This window comes from Eurypyga helias, unplaced genomic scaffold (genome assembly GCF_000690775.1).
Source record: "Eurypyga helias isolate BGI_N326 unplaced genomic scaffold, ASM69077v1 scaffold42421, whole genome shotgun sequence".
NCBI lineage: Eukaryota > Metazoa > Chordata > Aves > Eurypygiformes > Eurypygidae > Eurypyga > Eurypyga helias.
Window position 1 is genome coordinate 1 of NW_010231082.1, and position 22769 is coordinate 22769.

Consider the following 22769-nt stretch of genomic DNA (forward strand, 5'->3'; position numbering starts at 1 on the left):
AGGCCCCACGCCAGTGCCCCGTGGCTGGGAGAAGAGGGAGCAGAGCTGCGGCCGCCTCGCACGGACCCTGTTCCCTCTGGCTTGGATCTGAGGTACCTGCTCCGCGTCGGGAAAATCCCTCTGGGAGGGCCCTTCCTAGTGAGAGGGGAAGGGGGTGCATTACTCCCAGCCCTTTGGGGTACCCGCTGGAGTCGACGATGCTCTGCGAGTGCTGGTTGGGTTATAAATGTCTGTGTGGGGGTGTTTCTGATCTGTGTTCGCCAGAAACTAGTGAAAACAGCGTGGCTTTAAAAAAGTTTCCCCTGTTGCAAACGTAAATTAGGATTTACTTTGATGGGCCTTTAGCTTTTAATGAGAATCGGTTAACTGTCACTAAAAACACGAGAGGTAGGTGAGTTGCTTAGCAGCTGCCTTAAAACCAGAAAGCTCTTTCCTGGGAGCTTAAGGAAATAGAAAGAAAGCACCTTGGCAAACTTTACCGCTTCCAATACCTACATAGGAAGTTCTTGTTTATTTGTTAAGAAGTGTTGAGATATTTGCCAAATCACGTGGATTGTCGAATGTTTTGTATTTTACTCAATATGCTTGGTTTAGGCAACTCTTAAAAAATGTAATCCTGCTTGTAGGAGTAAGTTTACATGGTTGCATGCGAATTGCTTCAGGCCTCTGAAGTCTGACTGCAAATTCTACATTGTATTGTTTGAGTTAAGCCAAGGCTTTATTTTACAAGCCTTTAAAAACTAAGTGGATTTAATGATGACTTTAAAAAGTGACTAAACCAGGCAGCTGATGTAATGTTGTTTGCTACATCAAGATTTTCTTTGTGCCATGGGAGTTTCTGATGACTGATAACCTTTTCCTTTCTGACAATATATTCAGAGCAGCTTTTTCTTGAGCTTCATGTGCAAACTTGTGTTTAGACCCCCATATCTTCCGAGGTTACATACAGGTGGAAAATGTAAGCCTTGGGTTGACTTTTTAGTTCAGATCCTTGATGACTTTGCAGGACAAAGTTTCTGCTTCATTGGCTTGGACTTGAAACAAAAAAAGTACCAACAACTTATGTATCCTATTTGTTGTTTTTCCTAGTGTCACTGCTTCTTTCCTTCTGATAAACACAGTTTGAGAGTATTGATTTTAATCCATTTTCCTTTCTTATCTCTGTGATCATCTTCCCAGATTTGTCGCTGAGAGGATGGTCCCTTTTAGTTTCCCTCTGTCCAAGTGTGCACTTTGGGACCCAGTCCCTATGGGTGATGTCATTGGCTCACATATCACCTATTACAGGTATGAATAACCTTTCTTTAAACGGCCAAAAGTTAAAATAAGTTCTGAGTTACATGATGCAAAGGTCATTTTATCTTCTGAATCTGGTGTATGAAAAGTCACAAAGGATAAAGAAACAACCAGTGTGCTCATTGTAAGGATATAGGGATTTTCAGTGGGAAGGTTTGAGTTTCCCTTTCCGTGGTGTATCGCACCAAGTGGGTCAGAGATGCCTCAGTGTACAGTAACTTACAATTTCTTTTTTGTTTCCTTCCCATGTGGAAAGCTGCAAAAGTAACTGCATGCTTGTAGTTTTTCTTTAACGTGTTTTTCCTTGTCTCTAAATATTTACAGAGAAAAAAAATATTTCTGCCAAGCTGGATGCAGACAGCATTCTTCAAGGGAAAGATCAAGCTAAGCATTTTGCCTGCTGCAGGACTCTGGATTAAAATGCCAGGAGTTCTGATGCCTGTTTTTTTTAGAATGAGTCTGGAGGCACATCAGAAGCACCTGTGAATTTCTAGGGCAGGATGTTCCAAACCTGATTTGTAAAACAAATGGAGGGTAAAAATGGGTTCTTAGTGTTTAGCTGGGTAATTTTTATATAGATGTTATCTTACTGTAGTTATTAAAGCAAGTGTACGCATATGTGTGCATATAAGGGTGCACGGCCCTTATGTAAAGTCAGTGGGGCCTTCGCTTGTCTTTACCTCATAATGCTCTTTGAGTTATAATTAAAACCTCCAAGTTTTAACGAAGCTTAGAACAAATTACCACTTAGTTAATCTTGAGCAGGTAGGAAATGAGCCTTCATCACGGTATTCACACAAACCAGTGACTTGACTTTTCCACTTTGACCTCTTAACAAGTCAGAATCATATGATTGTATCTCAAGCAAAAATAATGTTGATGTGTTTACTGCCCTAGATTCCAAACTTGTTACTTTTTTTACTAAACAGTGATTTTTTTTTTAATTAAGTAATCTTTATCCATACTTACGTTTGTGTGTCAGTGAGCCCAGTTTGCTGCTGCTTTAAGCATCCACACTAAATATTGTGCTAAACTGAGAGAACATCATATCAACATCAGTTCAGCTTTTTGGGCTGTTCTATTTCGTTAAATTTAGGAGACTTTTTAGAGGTTCTGTGTTTTTGTTTCTGTGTTTCTAACTTTTTTAGCCTTCTATTAAAATAATTCACTTGTCACAAGAACTGGAGATGGACACAGTGTTGCCCTTCAGATGAAAAAGCTTTTTTCTCCTTACTCTTCATAGGAAAAACCTTTTGTCTCTCCAACTCTCTATAGGAAAAACCTCTTGTCTCTCTATCCTATCTATTCTCCATAGGAAAAAAACCCAACTTGTTTGCTGGTCTAGTCAAGCCAAAATATTCTTGTGGAGGTGATCATACGGCACGTTGCACAGAGCTGTTCCAGTTACCATAGGGCTTTCTTGAATATGAGTAGCTGGGGTGATGAGCTCAACATGAGCTAAAATTCCACTGGCATTTTATACAATGTTGATAATTCTTACCTTTTTGTTGTTTAGGACTTTGGGCTGTTTCTATCTGTTTTCTTTTTAAAGGACCAAGAAAAAAAGAAGTGGAAACTATTGGAATATAATACTTATTTTAAAAAAGCATTCATTATAACTGAGGTCTTAAATTTGCTTGTGGTCTCTTTTTAGAAACCCGAAGGTATCTCTGATGGAGAAAACCTTGCGACTTGCCTATCGCCACGCTAAGCAGAACGAAAAGAAATTATTTTCCTGTTTTTTGCTTGGGACTCTTGCAGTAGATGAAGGTAACTTTAAACATCAGGTAGACAGACAATATTAGAGTAAGCCATTCTCAAGGAGCCTGAATTGTTGCTCTTGGACTCTAACTTGATTTATTTATTTTAAAGCTGGGGAAGGCATAACCTTAACAATAGACCGCTTTGATCCTGGTCGAGAAGTTGCTGGTGGATCGGGCAAAATTCCAACTGCATCTCTTCCTGGAGACTTTTTGATTCCATGTACCGTTAATGCCTGGGGACCTTCTTCAGATAATATCATAATACACAGTGCTGAAGATATCAGCTCGGCTTTCAAGGTAGGCAGCTCTTGGCAACTTCTAGGTCTCTTAATAAACTGTCTTCTAGGCAGAACACTGGACTATGCACGGGGCTTGATTTCCAACCACCGTCGATTTCAGAAAGCAAAATTGTGGCTGAGGTGGGACTTTTTAGGTGGTTATGTGAAATGAGCTGCTTGAGTGTCATTGGAAAGTGTATTGGAAACTACTAAAATCCGTTAGTCTTCACAGGTGTTTAAGGTTCACACAGTCTTTAATCTTGCCTCAAAATCTCACTGTGTGACCCAAATCTTTTTAGCTGATCTGACCACCAAAACCAGCAAGACAACCTTGATTGCAACAAACTTACTTAAAAAAGAAAAAACCCAGCTTTTTATTTTCTAATCTATCACGAATGTGTTGCAGTATTTGTGCAATGGTTAATAAAAAGTATTGCCAGGCAAGTGACTTGCAAGGAAAGTCTAAGTAGGTTAGTAGTTACAGGTGCAATGTGTGCCTGTCGCTTCCGTGCTCTGCTGTAGACGCATGATCTAGGAAATACACCTTCCATTCCTGTCAACGTTTGCCTGTAGTTGTCTGTATTCTAGCCTACAAATAACACTTCACATCTAAACTTTCTTACGACGATACATCAGATGTTAAAATACAAATTTCTTGAATGCAAGTAAGAAAACGTTGGCAGATCACCTTGAGCCTTCTCGTTGCTTGTTACTTAAATTGTATAAAAATCAGTAAAATAACCCCAGCTTTTTGTATACATCATAAAGCAATGCTATGATATGCAGAGCTTAATTTCAAGTATCTTTTACATTTATTCCTTATATCCACTGTATCCACGAGCTTTGGAGAGCTGAGTTAACGGCTTTGTATACAGTGCCTACGGCAGTAGTAGCTATGATGGATGATTTGAGTTCCTAGTGTAATACAACTTGAATCATGGTGGTCATATGATGAGAATTTTGTGCATGTAACTTTTTTCTCTTTTCCCTACTTCTAGGGTCTGCAGCACAGTCTGTGCAGTAAAGAATCACTGGATCTTTCTAAACTGCTCACTGTGAGAGCTCACGTCGTTTTCACGGAAAACCTGGATAATCTACATTTTAATTTTCATTGGGCTTCTATTACTGCAGCAAATATCTTGGAATACACCCCTGTAAAGTCTGTCCCAATTATTCCCACAGCTCTAGCAAGAAATTTGAACAGTCCTATGAATATTGCACAAGTTCAAGGAACGTATAAATGTGGGTGAGTGAAGGGTGATGGCAGAGTTATGGAAGTTGCCTTGCAGCTTGTTGCATTTTGTAAAGAAGCCAGTTAGTGGGGAATCTCAACAAGTGCTGTGCTTTTTAGTAAAGTAACTGGGATAAAAATAGCATAACTTCTTGGACTTGGAAAAATTTAAAACATTATAAACAAGGAACACGAAATGCAGTGGGGCAAAAATTCAAACTGGCTCAGTAGGAGCTGCTCTTTTGACTTCGGTAGAAGGATATTCTCGCTGGGGCAGGGACGCACCTCTGGTTAACATAAATATAAACAGCATTCAGTTTTCTGAGTAATATCAGTGCTTGCCCTAGAATAAAAATGTGGACCAAATCATGCTTAGAAGAAGGTACTGGGGACTCGTCATTCTGACTGATTAATTTAGTAGGGTGAACTAAGGATTACTTGAAGCAATTTAATGTAATTTTATTTGGAGAGAGACCTTGTGAATGCCTCTGTGGAAGTTACTCTTCAAATTTAACATGACTTGCACTTCTAGATTTGTGGTGAATATTGTAAAACTAAGAAAATATTGTCCTTAATTCTTTGATGCACAGGGAATTGATGAAAGGCTGAGGGTTGTTCTAATTGTGGAGAAGAATGGCTTTTTTTTTTTTCCCCCTGAACTGTTTTCTTACAGTATTTTCTAAGCTTATATTTGTCTCTTCATGATTTTTTTTTTATGAAAGGCTGCCTTCCAAATATTAAAAAAACCCTTCTGTTTCCTTTCAGCTACCTTACAATGGACCAGACACGAAAATTGCTCTTGCTACTGGAGTCTGATCCCAAGGCGTATGCTCTGCCATTAGTTGGAGTGTAAGTGTTGGACTCTGTTTGTACAGATTAATACACATATTGATCTGAGATGTATTTGAGGAATTACATACTGGAAACTTGGTAATGGAACTGTCTCTAATTGGATATTTCTTCTTATTTCTAGCTGGCTGAGTGGAGTCACTCATATTTGTAGTCCTCAAGTCTGGGCCTGTTGCTTGCGGTATTTATTCAGTTCTTCAATTCAAGAAAGGCAAGTCTTCTAAAACATAGAAGTTACTGGCTGCCAAAAATGTATTCTACAGAAATGCATGGCAATATGGGCTCTGTTGAGGGAATTCTGTGATTTGTGTGTTGTATAGGAGGTAAGGCTGTCTTTTTCATTGTTCTTCCTGGTTTTGACTCCTGCCTCACAAATTTTCTATGCCTGAAGTGTTGGAAAGCTGGGCTGATATCTCGGAGACAGAAGAGGGTAAACATTAGTATCATTAAGGTCATTGCATTTTAGTTTAAATAAGAACCAGCAAGCAGGAAAACGTAGTTTAAGCAGTGGTGATGTTTTGACTCTTAACTTTTCTTATGTCACCTTTTCTTTGACATAGTGTCTCTTCCTGATTGTATCTGACCAACACGTGGAAGCATATTGATTTGTAGCTAATACTGTTTTGTTATGAATTCCTGCTAAATATTTGTTTATTGGTTTTTGCATCCTGATTTTTTTTTTCCCCATTGTGATGTTGGTAGATAATTATTCATCGTTCTCTACATCTCTTCACTCGTAATGTTTGCCAAGTCCTGTTTCTGTGGAAGCTGGGGTGTTCAGGTGTTTGTAGTTTAAAACTACTCTTCTGGTGAATGAAAATTTAAAATATTCTGTATGCATAAGAATTTGTTCTGCTCGACCACACTTGCTTTTAAATTATGAAATAAACCCACATTTGGTGAACAGATGTCTGTAATTACAGAATAGATTTTTTTTTCCCATAACGATTCAAATATGCCCAAATAGAGATAAGACCCCAATTAGATTATTAGATAGGCAAGTTAGATGTTTGTCTCTCATTAATTTTCACTGATTCCATCTTGGAAGTGGATTAGGCAGATTTGATGAACCATGCAAACAATTAACCTCTGCAGACTAACAGTTTAATCTGTGCATCATACATTTTTAACTCTTAAACTTAGGTATAAATTTAATGTTGTATGTGAATGCATTTTTTTAAGCATCTTGTTCCTGCTGCTTTCTCCATCACGTACATTATTTAAAGAAAAAACAAACAACCCCCTCCCCCAAAGAAGCGTATTACAAGTGCTGTATAGAGGAAATTGTTCTGAAAGTACTACGTTTTCCTGGAAATGCAAGTTATTTTCATTATCCTTGATCTTTTGTGTTAAATGTTGACTTGTTACTCACTGTTCTCAACCTATGGGAAAAATTCAACAATTTTTCATAAACTATCTGTTTGCTAATGAGCATTTTTGGAATGTTTAATGATAACTGAAACACTAAGTGTCTTTATCATACATCTTCAATTGAACTATTAAAACAAATGAAAATGGCAATATCATTTTTACGGATGTTTTCTATGCTGTAATTGAAGTCTTCCAGGAATTCATTTAAAGTACTAAGTGATTCTAAAGGTTTGAAGTCGAAAGTAGATTAATTATTCTCATTTCTTTAGATTGAGCCCTGCATGTGACATCAGTCACAAATCCATCTGCTCTGTCTGTATCTCAGTGCCACTCAAAATGCAGTGATTCACCAATTTGCTAAACTGTGTGACAGTTTGCTCAGTACATTGAAAAACTAAGGGCTGCCTTCCTGGTTTATTTATGATGTGTATTTTTCCCTTTTAGGGTTTTTTCAGAGTCTGGGAGTTTTCTTATTGTGCTTTATTCACTGACACACAAGGAACCAGAGTTTTATGAGTGCGTTCCATGCAGTGGACAGACTGAACTGGGATTTCAGATCTTAACTTGCAATGAAACAGTACACCTCTTCAGAGTAAGTGACTTGGTTTCCTACTGCATTGTGGTACGTTAAAATTTGCCTTTTAGCGTAAGTACTTAAAGGAGGAGTCACTATAATGTGACCCAAATGGAACTGCAGTGTTTGAAAATAATGTAGCTCTATAAAGCTACCTTTTTACAGCAGTTACTGTAAATTCAGAGTTTGTCTCTCAGATTGAGAGATGACCTCCAAAGTCAGCAACTGCTTACTTTTCTAATAGCATTAAGAATCTGTCTTTTAAAATGTGGCGTGCTGTGTTGGAGTTGGTTAGTGCTTCTTCTTACTAGTGACCTTTTGGCTTTATGAGCAGAGATTCTGATTTCCTATAGCATCTGGGCTGCTATATGTGTGCTGGATGCATCTGACAACTGCTGTGGGTGGTGCATGTCGGGGCTTTCTGGAGAGCAAAGCTGGGTACTTGTGCTTTGCTTGAAGCTGAATTCAGTGGTTGCTAATCTGCAGATCTGTTGCTGTGTTAAAGTAACAAAGCAAGAGTGATTTTATCTTTGTTCCAAATAAATCTTTGAAAAATTCTGATGATACAATCCCTGGGAGATAACTAATAAGGTTTGAGGAAATTCTAGGAAGTCTCAGTCCTTACATGTTTTCCTAGGCTTGTGCAGAACCTGAAGTTGAGTTGTTAATCTGCTTGATAGGCACGCCTATGCTCCGTTAAAGAAAGAGCTAGAGTGATGTGTGTCCTGTGCTGTTCTTTCCAATTCTGTTTCCCTCTTCAGGGCTGCCTTCCGCCTTTAGCCTAGGTACAGCTTACAAGGCTCCTGGTAACAGAGGCTCGCTTCTGTTGTCTCCAGGACCTACCCAGCTATGGTGTGTGAAACAGTATAGGAAGAATTACTGTTTCCTACAGCGGTGAAGGCTTGTGGAAGAGTATCTAAGCAGTTACAGCAAGGAAGCATCTGCTCATGCCTATAATTAGGCCAACTACTTTAGAGCAGCAGGCGGAACACTGTTAAACAGGAAGGGAAGTTGCCTGCCTCCTTGTAGTGGTGAAAGAATTGAGAATTGAAAGTAGACAACAAGCAGCAAACAATGACACATAAACGTCCTTAAAACTATTTCTTTGGGAGTAGTACCTCGGTGTTTAAAAGGTGAAAGTTTCATGCTTCACAAATACAGGAAATTTCATTTCAGAATGTTGAACCTTCAGACAAGAGTCCCATCCAGTTTGAGTTGAGTGTAGAAAACCGGAATGCAGAAACAGAGTTCTTCGAGAGAGTTTGCAAGAAACTTCCTATCAGAAGGTAAATCTTTCAGATGCCATTTATATGAAAAAAAAATTAAAAATTTTCTGGGTGAGGTGTTTTGACCTCTCTGTGCAGGGTGTCAGGTTAGCCGTGGATATAGCGATCTGGCATTAAAATTTCAGTGGGCTTTTGTTTATTCCTAGAGTTAATATTCTTCAGGAAAGATGGTCAAGCTGACTGTGTTCCTAGAGAAACCACTGGTCGTTCTACTCTTGATACTGGTGCTCATAACTTACACAGTGGATGTTTCTAAAAAAGGCTCCCTTACTGATGGCACTTAGTTCACTGTGAGCTTTCTGTGGGATCTGTCCTTTAACGTAAATCTCTAATTGAAATCTATGTATGTTGGGAAAAATCCCTTTCCCCCTTCTGACTTTTCACATCTGCGAGACCTGGACAGGTTAAAATTTAGGGATTTTTGAGAACCTGACTTACCTGTCAAATTTTTTATCTGGCTGTAAGATGGCCTTTATTTTCCCTTTAAACAATATTACTGTAGCACTGCTGATCTATCTAATAGAAATCAGTGCTTTGCTGTTAGAATGTCACTTAAGGAGTGTGTGTCTGAGGGTGTGGTGGGGGAGGGTTAGTATCTTTTTTTAGTTTTTATTTCTTCACAAAAGCAGCATTTATATTTTCACTGTTTGGTCTTAGTACTGTTTGCCACATGAACTCCCTAGCTAACCAGGGAGATGTATAAAAAAAATGATGCTGATACTGCACTGTAGATGGCACAGTGAAAAACACGAAGATTCGTGTTGCTGCTGCCAAATCTGACGAGCAAACCATTTTACTTTGATTTGTGTTGGTTTTAGTCCTCCCAAAGGCTGTTCACCCAGCAAGTTGTCAGCGAGCGATCACGACTCTGGTGTAGAAGATGAGGATTTATCCCCCAGACCAATTCCAAGTCCTCATCCAGTGAGTCAACAGGTAACTGAGTAAATAATTGCTGTAGGCTTCTCAGATCTGAGAAGATGCGACACTTAGGGCAGCAAAACTCACTGTAAGGAGATTGGCGAGTATGAAACTTCTGTCTCAGAGTGCTAGCATAGGAAAACAGAATAGAAAAAATGGACCAAGAGTCACAGGTCCTGCTCTAGTCACCACTACCTTTGTGCCAGGATTACAGACAATTTAATTTCTGCGTATGCTAGGATCTGGGGACAGAAATAGGTTCTACTTTGGTACCGTTGCTGCTGTTAAAGGAAGAGCTGTAGTGTCTGAGGCAAAGAGCGAGGACACGAACTCCCTATCTTAGGTATTTCTGGGTGAAAGAAATAAAGATCCACTTTGTTTTTTACTGAAGCATATACAAATATAATAACTGCAACAGGACATATTTGATAATCCACAACTGTTGCATTCTTTTGGACCTATGCTGTCTGGGGGCTGCTGTCTACTGGATCCAAGAATAATTAAAAGGAACTTTTACTCCAATTCTTGAAAGGGAAGGGGCCCTACTCTGAAGCGTGCTCTGCAGTGACATGGACCATTCGTTCGGTAGACATGGCTGTTGTGCCATATGAAAGCAATTTTGTCTTCTAAGAATGAACCTGGAGATCTTGCTGCTTTTTCTGTATCTGGATTCTCCAATCTTTGGAGAAGTATTCAATGTGTAGCTGGTTTGGAGCTGGTAATGGTCATATAGTGATTTTAAATCAAAACATTTTCTTTGAAACCCTGGGTGTGAAGAGCAGAAGGACAATATTTAAGATAGTTTTAAAACTTTTTTGTGCAATTGTCCTTTCAGGTTACCAGGATCTTTCCTTCAGTTCCTGAACTGTCGCTTGTGTTGGATGGGAGCTTCATAGAATCAGGACAACTGCCTAAGCCTGTGGGGACTTTAAATGCTAAAAGTCTACCCTCAGCGCTACAACAGCCTGTTCAAACGAAATGGTGCGTGGGATCTACATACTGTCCCAGCCAGCGCTCTGAAGACAAGCAGAAATTTTCTACTAATGTGGGAGATCCTTCTTTGAGGCAATTACCAAACCATTTAAACCTAAGAATGCCAACTTCAAGGCCTTCCAGAGGAAAGCAAGCTCTACTACAGCAACAGTTGCAATGTAAGAAAGCTTGCCTTCAATCAAGAAAAAGTTCTGGATCTTCTTCGCCTTCGACCCCTTGCAGTGGGCCTTCCCCGGAAACATCTGTGGATCATCCCAGAAGGCCATCGGAAAGGCTTGTAGTAAATCCTGATGGAGTCACACAGCAGGGAGAGCATCCTGTTAGAACACCTATGTCCAGTTCCAAGCAGCTTCCTGTGGTTATGCAGCCAGCCCACTACACCTCTGGTTTTTCACCACAGAGCTGCAGAAAACCACCAGAACTGCAGGTGCCAGTTCAAGTGTCACCTTGCTGTCCAGCCAACTCCTGCAACTGTCCGTTTCCTGCTTCTATCCAGTATAATCCCATAAACTCATGGCAAGGAATTGGTAAAATGAGCCCCAAATACGGACCAGAAACCCTGTCAGAGGTGGCTCAACAGAATCTGTGTACAGTGCTCCATCAAAATGTCTTTTGCCCAAATATCTGCTGCAATCCAGGATATACCACAAGCAGCCCTATAAGCATGGGATATCATGGCAAAATGGGGACCAATTCTCTCGACAACGGCTTATCGCCTGGAGTAAGGCTGCCTTTAAGCACAAACCCCTCTAGTCTGCAGTTCTGTGTAACCCACTCGCCGTGCCTGCACATGCCCGCTTCTATAGCGGGATCAGATAATGGAATGATGGGATTATCGCCGGATGCGTACCGCCTTCTTACAGAGCAAGATAGACAACTCAAATTACTTCAAGCTCAGGTTTGTGGAAATGGCAGCTTTCTCCTCTGCCCTCTTAGTGATTACCCTTTGATAGTTCCTCTGCCAAAGGAATTAAATTAACTGTTGTCTATCCTTGGAGTGAGAGAGGCTGTCAAACCAGGTCCAATTTGGGCAGGAAGGAGAGTCCTGACTAGCTTTGCTAATTGGTGTCCCTTAAAACCAGTGAAAACTATTTGACTCCTAATTAGGTTTTGCATTTATTTTCACTGTATTCCGTAACATGAAGGCTTCCCTTTTAGCAGACTGTTTTATAATGCAAACTGAGATGCCTTGTATGTAAATGCTTTCCTGGATATACGCTTGTCTAACTAAAAATATAAAAATATTACTGCATGGGCTATAGACTTTGGAGTTGCTCTAAGTGTACAGGTGAGGCACAGAACTTTGTCATGTGTCGCTTTGCCCGCCGTCAAGCCTACAGCTTTCTGGGCCCTTGAGGCTGTTGGTTAGAAAACTTCAGTTGCCTATTCGCAGCAGACTGGCAGGATTCATCAGGTGTTTGTTGCTGGGTTGAAAAAATTGGGCTTTGCTGCTCTGCCCAAGTTCTGTTTTGTACCAGGTCACTTTTCTTCAAAATAGGAGTCTCTTGAGTTACACTGTTGGCCCTGTATTTTGCAGGGTATGATGTGGGGCTGAAGAGCCAGAGTTTCAATTTTGCTGCTGGCAACAAAGGATAAGAGTAGGAAAGTTGATATGACTGCTCACAATACTTTTTCTTTTTTTCTGCTTCAACCAGAAAATTGCAACTGAAATATAGTTGCTGTAGGTAAAATCAATCTCTCAAAGCATGGGTTGTGCATGAGCATGAGGGAGGGAAACCCCTCGTTACTGCATAAATGCAGCCTTCGCTGATGGGATATTTCTCCATGGAGCTGTGAACTAATCAGTGGACATGGTGGATGCAATTACTAGACTAAAGATTGCCTGGGCAACCTTAATTTTTATCGTTTAAGTGCTTAGCTTTGTAATTAATGCAAAGTTGGTTGTGCACGGTGTAGGGACAGTTGGCATATAAATGCTTGGCTGGTAAATCCGTAACAGGCTTTGTGTGTGGATGAAAGGAGCAGAGAATACTTCCAACAAGTGTAGTGCAAATGGGCTTTACTCAAGTTGTCATGGTGTAGTCCTGCCAGCGTGCTGAAAACCTCTTCTTTGCTAGCTCTGCCAACGTCGAATTGATGTGTTGATTTATGCTGCATGCGCTGCCGAGGGCTGGAAGGTTATTGGCCTTCTGTGGCAATGCAGCACGGATTTGAATCCGGACCGTAGAGGAGACCAATTTAGTAATTCATTTTGTATTTTATTGTGCAAATTATAACTTTCTGATAACCGTTACAGATCCAACGCTTATTGGAAGCACAGGCTCGTCAGGCTTGTTCCTCTGAAGCAGCTGCAGCTAGCCATGCTCTGCAGCCTGAGAAGCAAGGGGACCTTGTTTCTATGGAAACACAGCCCTCCTCACCAGGTTCGAACATGAGGAAAAGTGTGAGCATTGCTGTGAGCACAGGTAATGCTTTATTCTTTAAAAATAGGCTGGCATCACTTTTTCTGGCCGTTTCTGTGATTTGTTTGGGCATGGAGGGAATGTTTTGCAGAAATACTGAACATATACAAACATGCACCTAGATACAAAACCAGTTAAGTTTTCTAGGGGTTGTTGGCAAGTTTAGGCTGGTTTTGGGCTGCAATGGCAGTGATTGCCATCACTGGAAGAATTACTTTTCCAATAGCTTTAGCAAGGTCTTCTATTTTAAATTGTGTCTTATTGAAAGGAAAAATCCACATCTGTTTTTGAATTAATACACTGTTCTGAAAAGTAACAGCTTCTATCCTATCTGGTTAAATATATTATTGGTGGGTTTTGTAAGTCTTGCATCTACGTGAATGGAGAGGAGACTGTATTTGCTTTAATTTTAGCAAGTCATGCAGCTGTGTCTGTAAAATTACATATTAATATATAGTGGTTCCTGTTAAATCTGTGGAAATATTGTGGTTAGTCCAGAGGAAATTTTAAATCTGGCTCAAGGTCAATGCATTAAGTGCTTTTATACAGCCATGTATTTTCATCAGGTATGCTTTAGAAGAAACTCGGGCTCTAATGATGTTAGACAACTCTTAGCTGTCCTAAACCGCTTTTTAAAAGGTGAAAAAACCTGAATGCGAGGAAATGCTTCCTCTAGCTTTACAAAGCCAAGGAGTCTCAGAAGATAGTGATGACTTTCCTCAAATGGGTAAATCTCTAATTCTCTTCTAGGTGCTAGCTTATTTTGGAATACAGCCTCAGGAGAACAAGAGGACTCCATCCCACAAGGCAAAAAAGAGAATGAAGAGATTTCTAAGGAAGACATAAGCATTTCAATTAATGCTGAACAAGATGCAAGTAATACAAGTATTGCTTCTTCCTTAAAGGTGGTCGACATGCCCAGCTTTGTAGACAGTGTTCATCTTGTGGAAGAAGGAGCTAATCAGAACACTCTCCAGTAAGTAACCAGAAATATCATGTGTTCACGTAATAAGCTGAACTGCCTTTGAAAAGTTACTCCTTTAGTAATTACTATCTTCTGGAATTATAGATAGTCACCTGACTTCAGCTGTTGTGTTCTTTCCCCTCGTTTTTTAATTATGCTTTGAACTGTACAGCTCACCAAAACGCTGTTGCCTTTAGAGTCCCCATTTATCGGTCGTGCAGGTTTAGCTAGCCTACCTATCAGCAGCAGCTGATGGCAAAAGCCTGTACCGTGCTGGCAGCATTCCCTTCCTTACCTTAAATCCTGACTAGAGCAGCATCCCCTTTCCCCCTCAGTTGTTTTCCTACAGTGGCTTTTCCCTGTCAACATGCAGAACCCTTTCAGTTCCGAGAGGCTTAGGACAAGGGGGTCATGATTACATGACTGTTCCCTGAATTTCAGTTTTACACCTAATTGCATGTAGTGAATGCAGGTACCAACTTCACTGCTGTTAATTTAATTATTTTTAAGCTCAGATTCTTTGTAGTGCAATGACTAATCTCAGACTAATTTGGGAAGCGATTTAAAAAATATTTTAAATTATCTAGATAGATGTTATTTTACACAGGGAACAGCTCAACAATTTAGCACTTAATGATCTAATATTCTCTAAGTATAAAAAGCCAAAGGAGGGGGAATACCCTTTCAGTTAAATTAGGTTTCTAAAATAATCATATTGGGAAAGATGATGTGATAATTAAGCTAGAACATAAATATTCATAGTCCTTGATTAAAGTACTATCTGCAAACATACGCTACTACCGTAAATGTTACTGATTCAAATCAGCCTTTTGAACATTGTATTTTAGAGAGATGCCATCTTAAGGTTCTCTTCAACTTGGATTCATATGCCTGTAAAACAGCTGTATAAATATCTTCTAGTAAGAATGTAGAGCATCACCCAGATTGCTGTTGGGGGGAGGGACGACACACATGACGAGACACATTTTTGGGAACGATGAATAATTGCTAGTGTAACAGTTACTGATAACCTACATTGACTATCTAGTATGTCACGTGATTTAAATCTTATCGCTTTCAACACAGGCAATTGATCAGTTGAGGTCTGAAATTCCCTTATCTTACACTTGTCTCCTCAGGAGGAACAGGAAGGGGGAGGAGGGTCGCTTAAGGATCTCCTTGGGATGATAGTAGTATTGATAAGTCTGCTCTCAGAAGGTTTATCCGATGCACACACCAGCTAGCTGAAGGGGATGCAGAGCACTCCGATGTTACTCAGTATAGAATATTTACCCTTTTTTCTTTCGGGAAACTTCAGGGTAGATTATGGTTCCTCTTTCACATCTGCTATTGAGCAATATTTCCAAGTAGGTGCTTGTTCTCAGTTCGCGATACTCGCTGTGCATTGTGTACATGTGTACTTCTAAGTGTCTTTTGAAGTTTTTAAAGGGCTTTTAAACTGCCACAAGACTCTTGCTATCAGTTACCTTGGTAAAAACAGCTTTTTGATCAAGTTGTGTTTTGGAACATGTGGAACATACTTTGCTTTTAAGAGTACATAAAAATGCTGTAAACGTAAGACGAACTCCAAAGGGTTAAAAACTTTAACCTTAAAGCAGTTGAAATTAAGCCACTGAGTGTCAACGAGTTTTGACTAGTCCAGAGAAGCCATTGCCATTTTCAAATCATCTTTTGAAAAGCTAGTCAGGCTGTTGTAGTTTCACACCGTGTGGTGGATTTCTTCAATCCTCAAACGACTTTTGAAAGAAAATAACTGCAGAAAGGAGCAAAGCCCCAAGCACAAGACAGACCAAGAAACGTTAGGAACTGTTTCCAGTACTTGATTATTTTTTTTTTCTCACCCTCCTCTGGTGTTCATGGAAAGATAAGGTACCCACAGTGATACTTGTGCTCTCTGTTTCCAGGAAATACCTAGCTATCTGGGTGTTCTTTTTCAGGAATGGAAACCTTTCCCAAGCACTGGTTGGCAATTCCTCCTTGGAGGACAGTGTTGGCGTGTCTCTACAGAAAGAGCCATCAGAGGGAGCCAGCAACCATGTGGTGGTAACAAGGGAGCATAACTCGGAGCCACCCGCCTCCTTCCTGCCTCGGCATCCATCAGAGGATCAGAAGCTTTACCAGGACTTACTGGTAATTCGCGTAAACTGGATATTCTGCACTGAGTGCCACAGTCAAAACAGCACTCTGCTGAAGTTACAGTGCGGTGTTGTCATGAATGAAGGTTGCGTGTGGTTTGCGAGTTCATGTGTTCTGCCCTACAGAGAAGTTCCAAGCTTGTGACTCTTCCCTTCCTAAGGTTGAAGTGGTTATTCTGTCACTCCTCCATGCACACATGGGTTGCTGTCTACTACCTAATAAATAATAATCCTTTCATTCAGAGATAATGTCAGTTGATAACTTGTCCAATTAGTGCCCTTTAAAATAGCACAGCATTTTACCTTCAAGTTCCTTAAAGGGCAGATACTTTGATATTCTTCAAGATTATGTGACGTGTTTCAATTTCGAGCACACTCTTATAGAAGGCTTGAAATGTAAGATACCCCAGCGTTTCTACGCTGCCGTGAGTTTATGTGACTGCATCTGAACTGTATCTGAATTTGGCTTGATGGCCAGAGGAAGCCGGTAACCCATCTAGTTGTATTCTAGTTGTATTTTTAGTTACATAAGAATAAACCAGCATTTTGATCTTGGACAAACTCCTGCATGTCATGATGTTTTTGTCCATGTGGTCTCTCCCCTACTCCCATTTTCTGTAGGGCCAAGTTAACCACCTCTTAAAGTCCTCGGAAAAAAAAACGGGTTTTGTTAATGATGATGGTCCTGAGTATCAGAACATTGATGGCGCAACGGAAACGGCTTCAGAGACTGACAGGGGCGTGGTGAATAGAGAGAGTGTCATCAGCGCTACGCTCAGACAACTGAAGACTCTTGGAGTGACAATTGACTCTCCCGGCAAAATGAAGAAAAATACCCACAAAGTGGAGAATGCCAGGTAAAATAGTGGTTGTGTCAAGTAGTAGTTTGTAGATCCAACCAAAAATGAAGATTGGCTCGCTGAGCAAAGAGAAGGGACTGTGTTCACTGCCACTGGGGATTTGTTTGGCCACTGGATCCGCATTTCCTGCAAAGATGAAACACTGGCTCATGCTATGGGTATTTCAGACAGCTGAAAAGCTCTGCTAGCAAAACTCAGATTATGGAAGTATAACACAAGTAGCTCTACCTGTTAGAGCATTTGGTGATTCTTCAACTGTTGTGCATGCAGTAGCACACAGTTCCCTAGAATAATAATCAAACTGCTTGGGTAATTTCAGTCCTTTGGGCTATGTCAGAGTATTCCAGAGAAACACTGGACTTGGGAGGCTAAATGTTAAGCAGCTATATGATTTTTGTCACTACTTCTTAGCCTTGATCTTGCGTTTCATCAGCATGAGTGAAATAGTTATCATGGCTTCAGCATATAATCAAAACTCTGATTGTGTTCTAATCTCTTGTTATTGTGAGTGCTTTGACTCAAAACAGGGAGACTGTGGTGGCTGAGGAGGGAGTCAGCCCTGATGAAACAGAAGTAATTTCTGAACGTGTTTGAGGCACAGGAATTTACTTATATAGCTGCTTATGCGTAGGCTGACTGCCTGGTATGGCTTCACTTTCACCCCATTGTAGTCTTCATACTAGCATGTAACTGAGGTGAACCAAAAGTCTAGCCATCTCCTAATTATCTTCTCTTCACCTACGTATCCAAAGCTGTTTCCAGTCATATAACTTCTAAGCTTGGTTTTTTCTCCTTTTCACTTCAGTTTCATCAGGTGTTTTTCTAGAATTTCTGGCCTACCTCCCCGGTTGGAGAGTCTGTCAGTGTTCTTTTAATGTCGATAATATGCTAATGAGCAATGCCCTAAGACAAAACTGGAATTCTTGGCGTTTTTTTCTTTAAACTTGGGGAGCAGGATGTGATTTTTTTTTTTTTTCCCTTTCCTGCTACTTTAATGACTGATAAACAATCCTGAGAAAAGGTCTGCAGCTCAGTAAAGGAGACACTGCAGCTCCATAGTGTAACTCCATTAGTGGCTCTTCATCTGAGCCAGGAGTTTCTGCTCCCTAAGCAAACCTCAGAATCTGTGCCCATTGAAATGGGGAAACTCTTAACTCTCCACACAAGGAGTTTGGGTTGATGAGCTTTGACCTGTGTACTAAATGCACTGGTTTATAACTGCTACCAGTGTATCAGAGCTTGTCCTTTCAGTCTTTAAACTGAACATGTCATGCATACCAGAAATGGGTATACCAAGCAGCAGAAGAAATGAGCATTTCCCTTACTGAAGGATGCCTTCCAAAACTAGGAAGTTGGAGGCTTCTGGAAACAAATACGATGTCAGAGTTCCTGTAAAAATCCTGGAATTAGCCTGCACTGGGAAAGAGATGTTTGTGGCCTCTGTCACTGGGCTTGTATCTTCTATCTACATAGACATTTTGGGTTGGGTGGCAGCATCTAGAGGCCAGAGATACATGATTGTTCATTGGTGAGAATAGACCAAGAGCCCCAGCCTGCTTAAGAAACAAAACCAGCTCTGAAACCTGCTAGAGGCAGGCTCCTCTTCATTTGAGGGTCGTGGTTGGCATTGAGTCAGAAGGCCGTATCATCAGTTCTCTAACACAGTACTTAGATACTGGCAGTGAGAGTAGCTGGAGAGCTGCTTTTCAGCAAGCGCGGAACGTGTGAGTGCAGCACGGAGCAGCCTGACCAGGCTGCAGCCTTCAGGAGGAAGGAGAGATCACTACAGCGAGCAGGATATGTCAGAGTATATTGGGAAGGTGGTGAGAGGGTGGGGAGGCCCTGGGATGGGTTGCCCAGAGAAGCTGTGGATGCCCCATCGCTGGAAGTGTTCAAGGCCAGGCTGGATGAGGCTTGGAGCAACCTGCTCTAGTGGAAGGTGTCCCTGCCCATGGCAGGGGGGTTGGAACTGGATGGTCTCGAAGGTCCCTTCCAGCCCAAACCATCCTATGATCCTATGAAATGTGTAATTTTCCTGTAACGCTAAACTAACTCTTTGATTCTTTATTTCAGCATCTTAGCATGCATAAATCCTGAAGCAGTGGTTCCTGGACTAAATTACATGTCGTTTGCCAACGTCAGCATGTGTGGTTTAACTCCTAACGTTGCTGATCTGAGCATGGAAGCAAACGCAATAGCACTCAAGTATCTCAGTGAAAATCAGCTATCGCGACTTTCTCTCAGTCGCTCAGGCCAAAATCCTCCCACGGGTTTCTCTTTCCAAGACCTGCTGCCTACAAATACGGAGAAGAGCATGGTGGGTCTTAGCTTAATTTCACCAAACAACATGTCTTTTGCAACCAAGAAGTACATGAAGCGATACGGGCTGATACAGGGCGGTGACAGCAGTGAAGATGACGAGGAACTGCCGGTTCGAGGTGGCGATTCTGGCACTGCCAACAGTGAAAGCGTGCTGGACAAAAACTGTACCCCTGTGTTGGATGGCTTCAACCACTGGCCTGAATCATCCAAAAAAATTGATGGAAGGCTTCCCATTCATCTGAAAAGTCACAGCAGAGAGCTGACTACTGATGTTTCTCCCCAGGAATTAAACAGCCCTGCATTAAGAAACATTACAAATGAAACTCTTCCCCCCAGAGCAGATCAAGCAGATGAAAACTCAGCTCAGGTTTTAAAGGATTTAAAATCAAAACCCAAATTGTTACCTGGGAGGGTTGAATTCACTGAACAACCCGGCAGGAAAGACGAAGGAGATGTTCAGGTTTTCCCTGGAAATCTGCATACTCCAGCCCTTGAGACGTTAAACCAGTCGAACAGCATAAATTCTGTTGGCACCATTCTTGACGTGAAACAACTCAGGCAGTTGCCAAAGTTGTTCTGAACGTTTCCCCCGAGATGGCTGGCAACCACTGTTTCAAATCGGAGAGGGACGCCTCTGGAAAAGGCTTCAGGAAACCAGGGATTAAGCTCTCTTTGAAGAAGTCGCTCTGGTGTAGCAACTTAAGATGTGTAGAACTGAGTTTTCTGCCCCGGACTGGGGACAGCCAGCTCTAAGTGCCTGGCTGAGGCGGTGCTGAGCAGCGTGGAGCGACGTGTGCACTTCTGTTTACAGTTAGGTGTGATTTTAACGTGTCTAAACGGTGAACCGACTTGAGCCCGAGGTGTTGACCTGTCGTACTTTTAACGATGATGCTTATTTAAGTGGTTTTCTGACTTTTTTTTTTTTAAATGCTGACTTTTTACGTGTTTGTGCCAACTGTGAGCCGTTGATTTTTGTGTGTGGCAGAGCAGGGGTAACAGCTAAAGCACTAATTCCTAGAAATCTGCAGAAATGGCTGGATTACTGGGGAAAAGGGGAAGAGGGGTTGCGTCTGGTGGAAAGGGAAGTATAACTGTGCCTTTACTTTGGATAAAATTATTTTGAATTCAGACCAAATGGCGAGTGTAACTCTGAAACGTGAAATCTTGGAAGGAAATTGGAAAAACTAGCACTTTTTAAAATGTTTGTGATTGTTTTTTTCTAAATGAATGTTTGCTATTTATTTAAGCAGTATGTATTGCTCATAAAGGTCAAAGATTCCATTAAAAATAACAATCCTCAGCTGGCTGATGTTGCCTTTATTTAAGGCATTTGCACTTCCCTGCTCGTGTTTGGAATGGCTAACTGGAAGTGTGAGGATGTTGCTCGCTGCTGAACTCTCCAAGAAATCCCGTAAGGGGAGCAAAAATCAATGATTTTGCTTTGTTCTGTATTGATACCCAAATACTCTGTGGCCGAGCACTGCAGCCTATTAATGAGTCAGCCCCTTTCTGTCGCCCTGGGATGGTAACGTTCCGTAAGTTGAGGAATTCAGTTAGTTCCTAACGATTTTGTTTCTGTTCAGACTTTGCTGTTCGGTTTTGAGGGGGAGTAGGTGTTTCTGTGGTCACTGTCCGTTGCCTTGTGCTGCACAGGACCTGCTGGTGCGGGAAGCCCCGGGTGCCCAGTGCTGGCCCCGAGGGCTCTGCCTGCCTTTGCCACCTCCCAGGACAGGGTTCGGCCAGCCTGGCACGAGGGTGACGCACCTCTGTCCTGACCTCTTGGTCCTGGCAACGAGACAGCGGCGCTGGAAGCGGCAACTTGTTCCCATTCCCACCGTTCCTGAAGGGAAGACAGTGTGGAACGATGGTCGAGCCATCTGTTTTCTCCCTGGTTGTAGCACATCATCGCGCGTTAACGGCAGTTGGAACAGACTGGTTTAACGATGGCATTGTCCCAGCTGAAGTTCAGCCGGAGGTGCTGACCCGGCCTTTCCTGCTCCAAGTGTGAAACTGGAGACCGAAACACCCCGCACGGAAGGGCTTTTCCCTTCAGACCCTGCTAGCTCAGAGTATGTTTGAGTGGGCACTGGGAGCTAATCAATTCATTACAATGACACAAGGGTCGTTTCCAACATCGTGGGCCTTTTTGCATTGAGAATTGGGGTGAAATAAACCATTTGCTGTTTCAGAGCCAGTATGGGCAGAGGAAGGCAGCAGCTCCCTTCAAGCCGTGTCACGACTTCTCTCACACAGCCCCTTCCATCAACAAGAATATTTGCTTCCTTTCAGGAAAGGTGCTACTTTGTGCTGAAACGTAAAACCTTTCTCATTGCCTGAATCTCCCCGGGATCGGCCGCAAGCTTATTATCTGGCAGCACTTTTTCTGCTGAATCAGTCAAAAAATAGTTAATGTTTTTGAACATTCCAGCGAGATGAATGAGGCAATTCATACCTCTCAGCTATTGTTGTAGGGTTTTGTTCTTTGTTTCCTATTGTAAAATGTCTGGAAACACAGGAAGATGACAGTTGTATTGGTTAATATTTTAAAGGCTGGCTTCAAATGTTCAAGGGCTAGAAACAATTTGAAAACAAAAGCCAAACGACTCGCACGCAGCCCAGGACAAGGGTGTGGTGTTACCTGAAGTTACACAAATCCTACAACTCCTGGACAGCAACCTCAAGTACTAATTTACTTGACCAAGACAACAAAAAACCCACCCTTCCCTAAAGCAGTTTTTCCTTTCATGGTGTAGTGCTGAGTAATTTCAAGACGCCTGCATTTTTTTTTCTTCCTGGAGCATCTACGCAGCGTGGAGTTGGGAGCACGTGGAGAGCCAGCCCTGGCTTTGTTAACCCTGCGTGACGGGGGCCGCAGTCGGGTGCGGGCTGGCCTGCTCAGGTGATGCCACGTGTGGAGGGACACGTTGGGCGGGGGTAGATTTAGATTAGACATCAGGAAAAAATTCTTCCTGGAGAGGGTGGTGAGGCACTGGAATGGGTTGCCCAGAGGAGCTGTGGATGCCCCATCCCTGGAAGTGTTCAAGGCCAGGCTGGATGAGGCTTGGAGCAACCTGGTCTAGTGGAAGGTGTCCCTGCCCATGGCAGGGGGGTTGGAACTAGATGGTCTTTAAGGTCCTTTCCAACCCAAACCATTCCGTGATTTTACAACAGCCAAGTTTAACAGGCTTTACTGATGGGATTTCTTCTTTTTGTTGCTTCTGTTGTCCCTAGTTATCTGTTATTATAATTAAAGATATTTACAGTGTTTGCTCAAAAGGTCTGGGCCCCACTCAGAGCATCGCTGAGCCCTTTATTCTGTATAACGTTGGTGCTCCCTACTCCCACCGCAGAGCTTCCTACCTCTTGGCCTGGTGAGAGCGTGGAGAGGGGCTGAACTCCGGGTGGCTCGGCGTGACCGGGGGTCGCACCCACCCGGGGGAGAAAGGGGCCCGTTACCCACCACCCCGGGGTCCCTGCTGCTGGGG

The 22769-nt window shown here is 41.9% G+C and overlaps 1 protein-coding gene across 1 annotated transcript; it reads left to right on the plus strand.

Moving 5' to 3' along the window:
• The first annotated feature begins 1195 nt into the window (after positions 1 to 1195).
• STIL (SCL/TAL1 interrupting locus) lies at positions 1196 to 19864 on the plus strand. The gene is made up of 15 exons (XM_010160932.1): positions 1196 to 1287; positions 2951 to 3066; positions 3169 to 3356; positions 4336 to 4583; positions 5334 to 5417; positions 5542 to 5628; positions 7233 to 7380; positions 8539 to 8648; positions 9467 to 9581; positions 10402 to 11457; positions 12817 to 12985; positions 13733 to 13958; positions 15905 to 16097; positions 16724 to 16959; positions 19036 to 19864. Exons 1-15 carry the CDS (start codon positions 1196 to 1198, stop codon positions 19862 to 19864), a joined length of 3897 nt encoding a protein of 1298 aa, XP_010159234.1.
• Positions 19865 to 22769: the final 2905 nt, after the last annotated feature.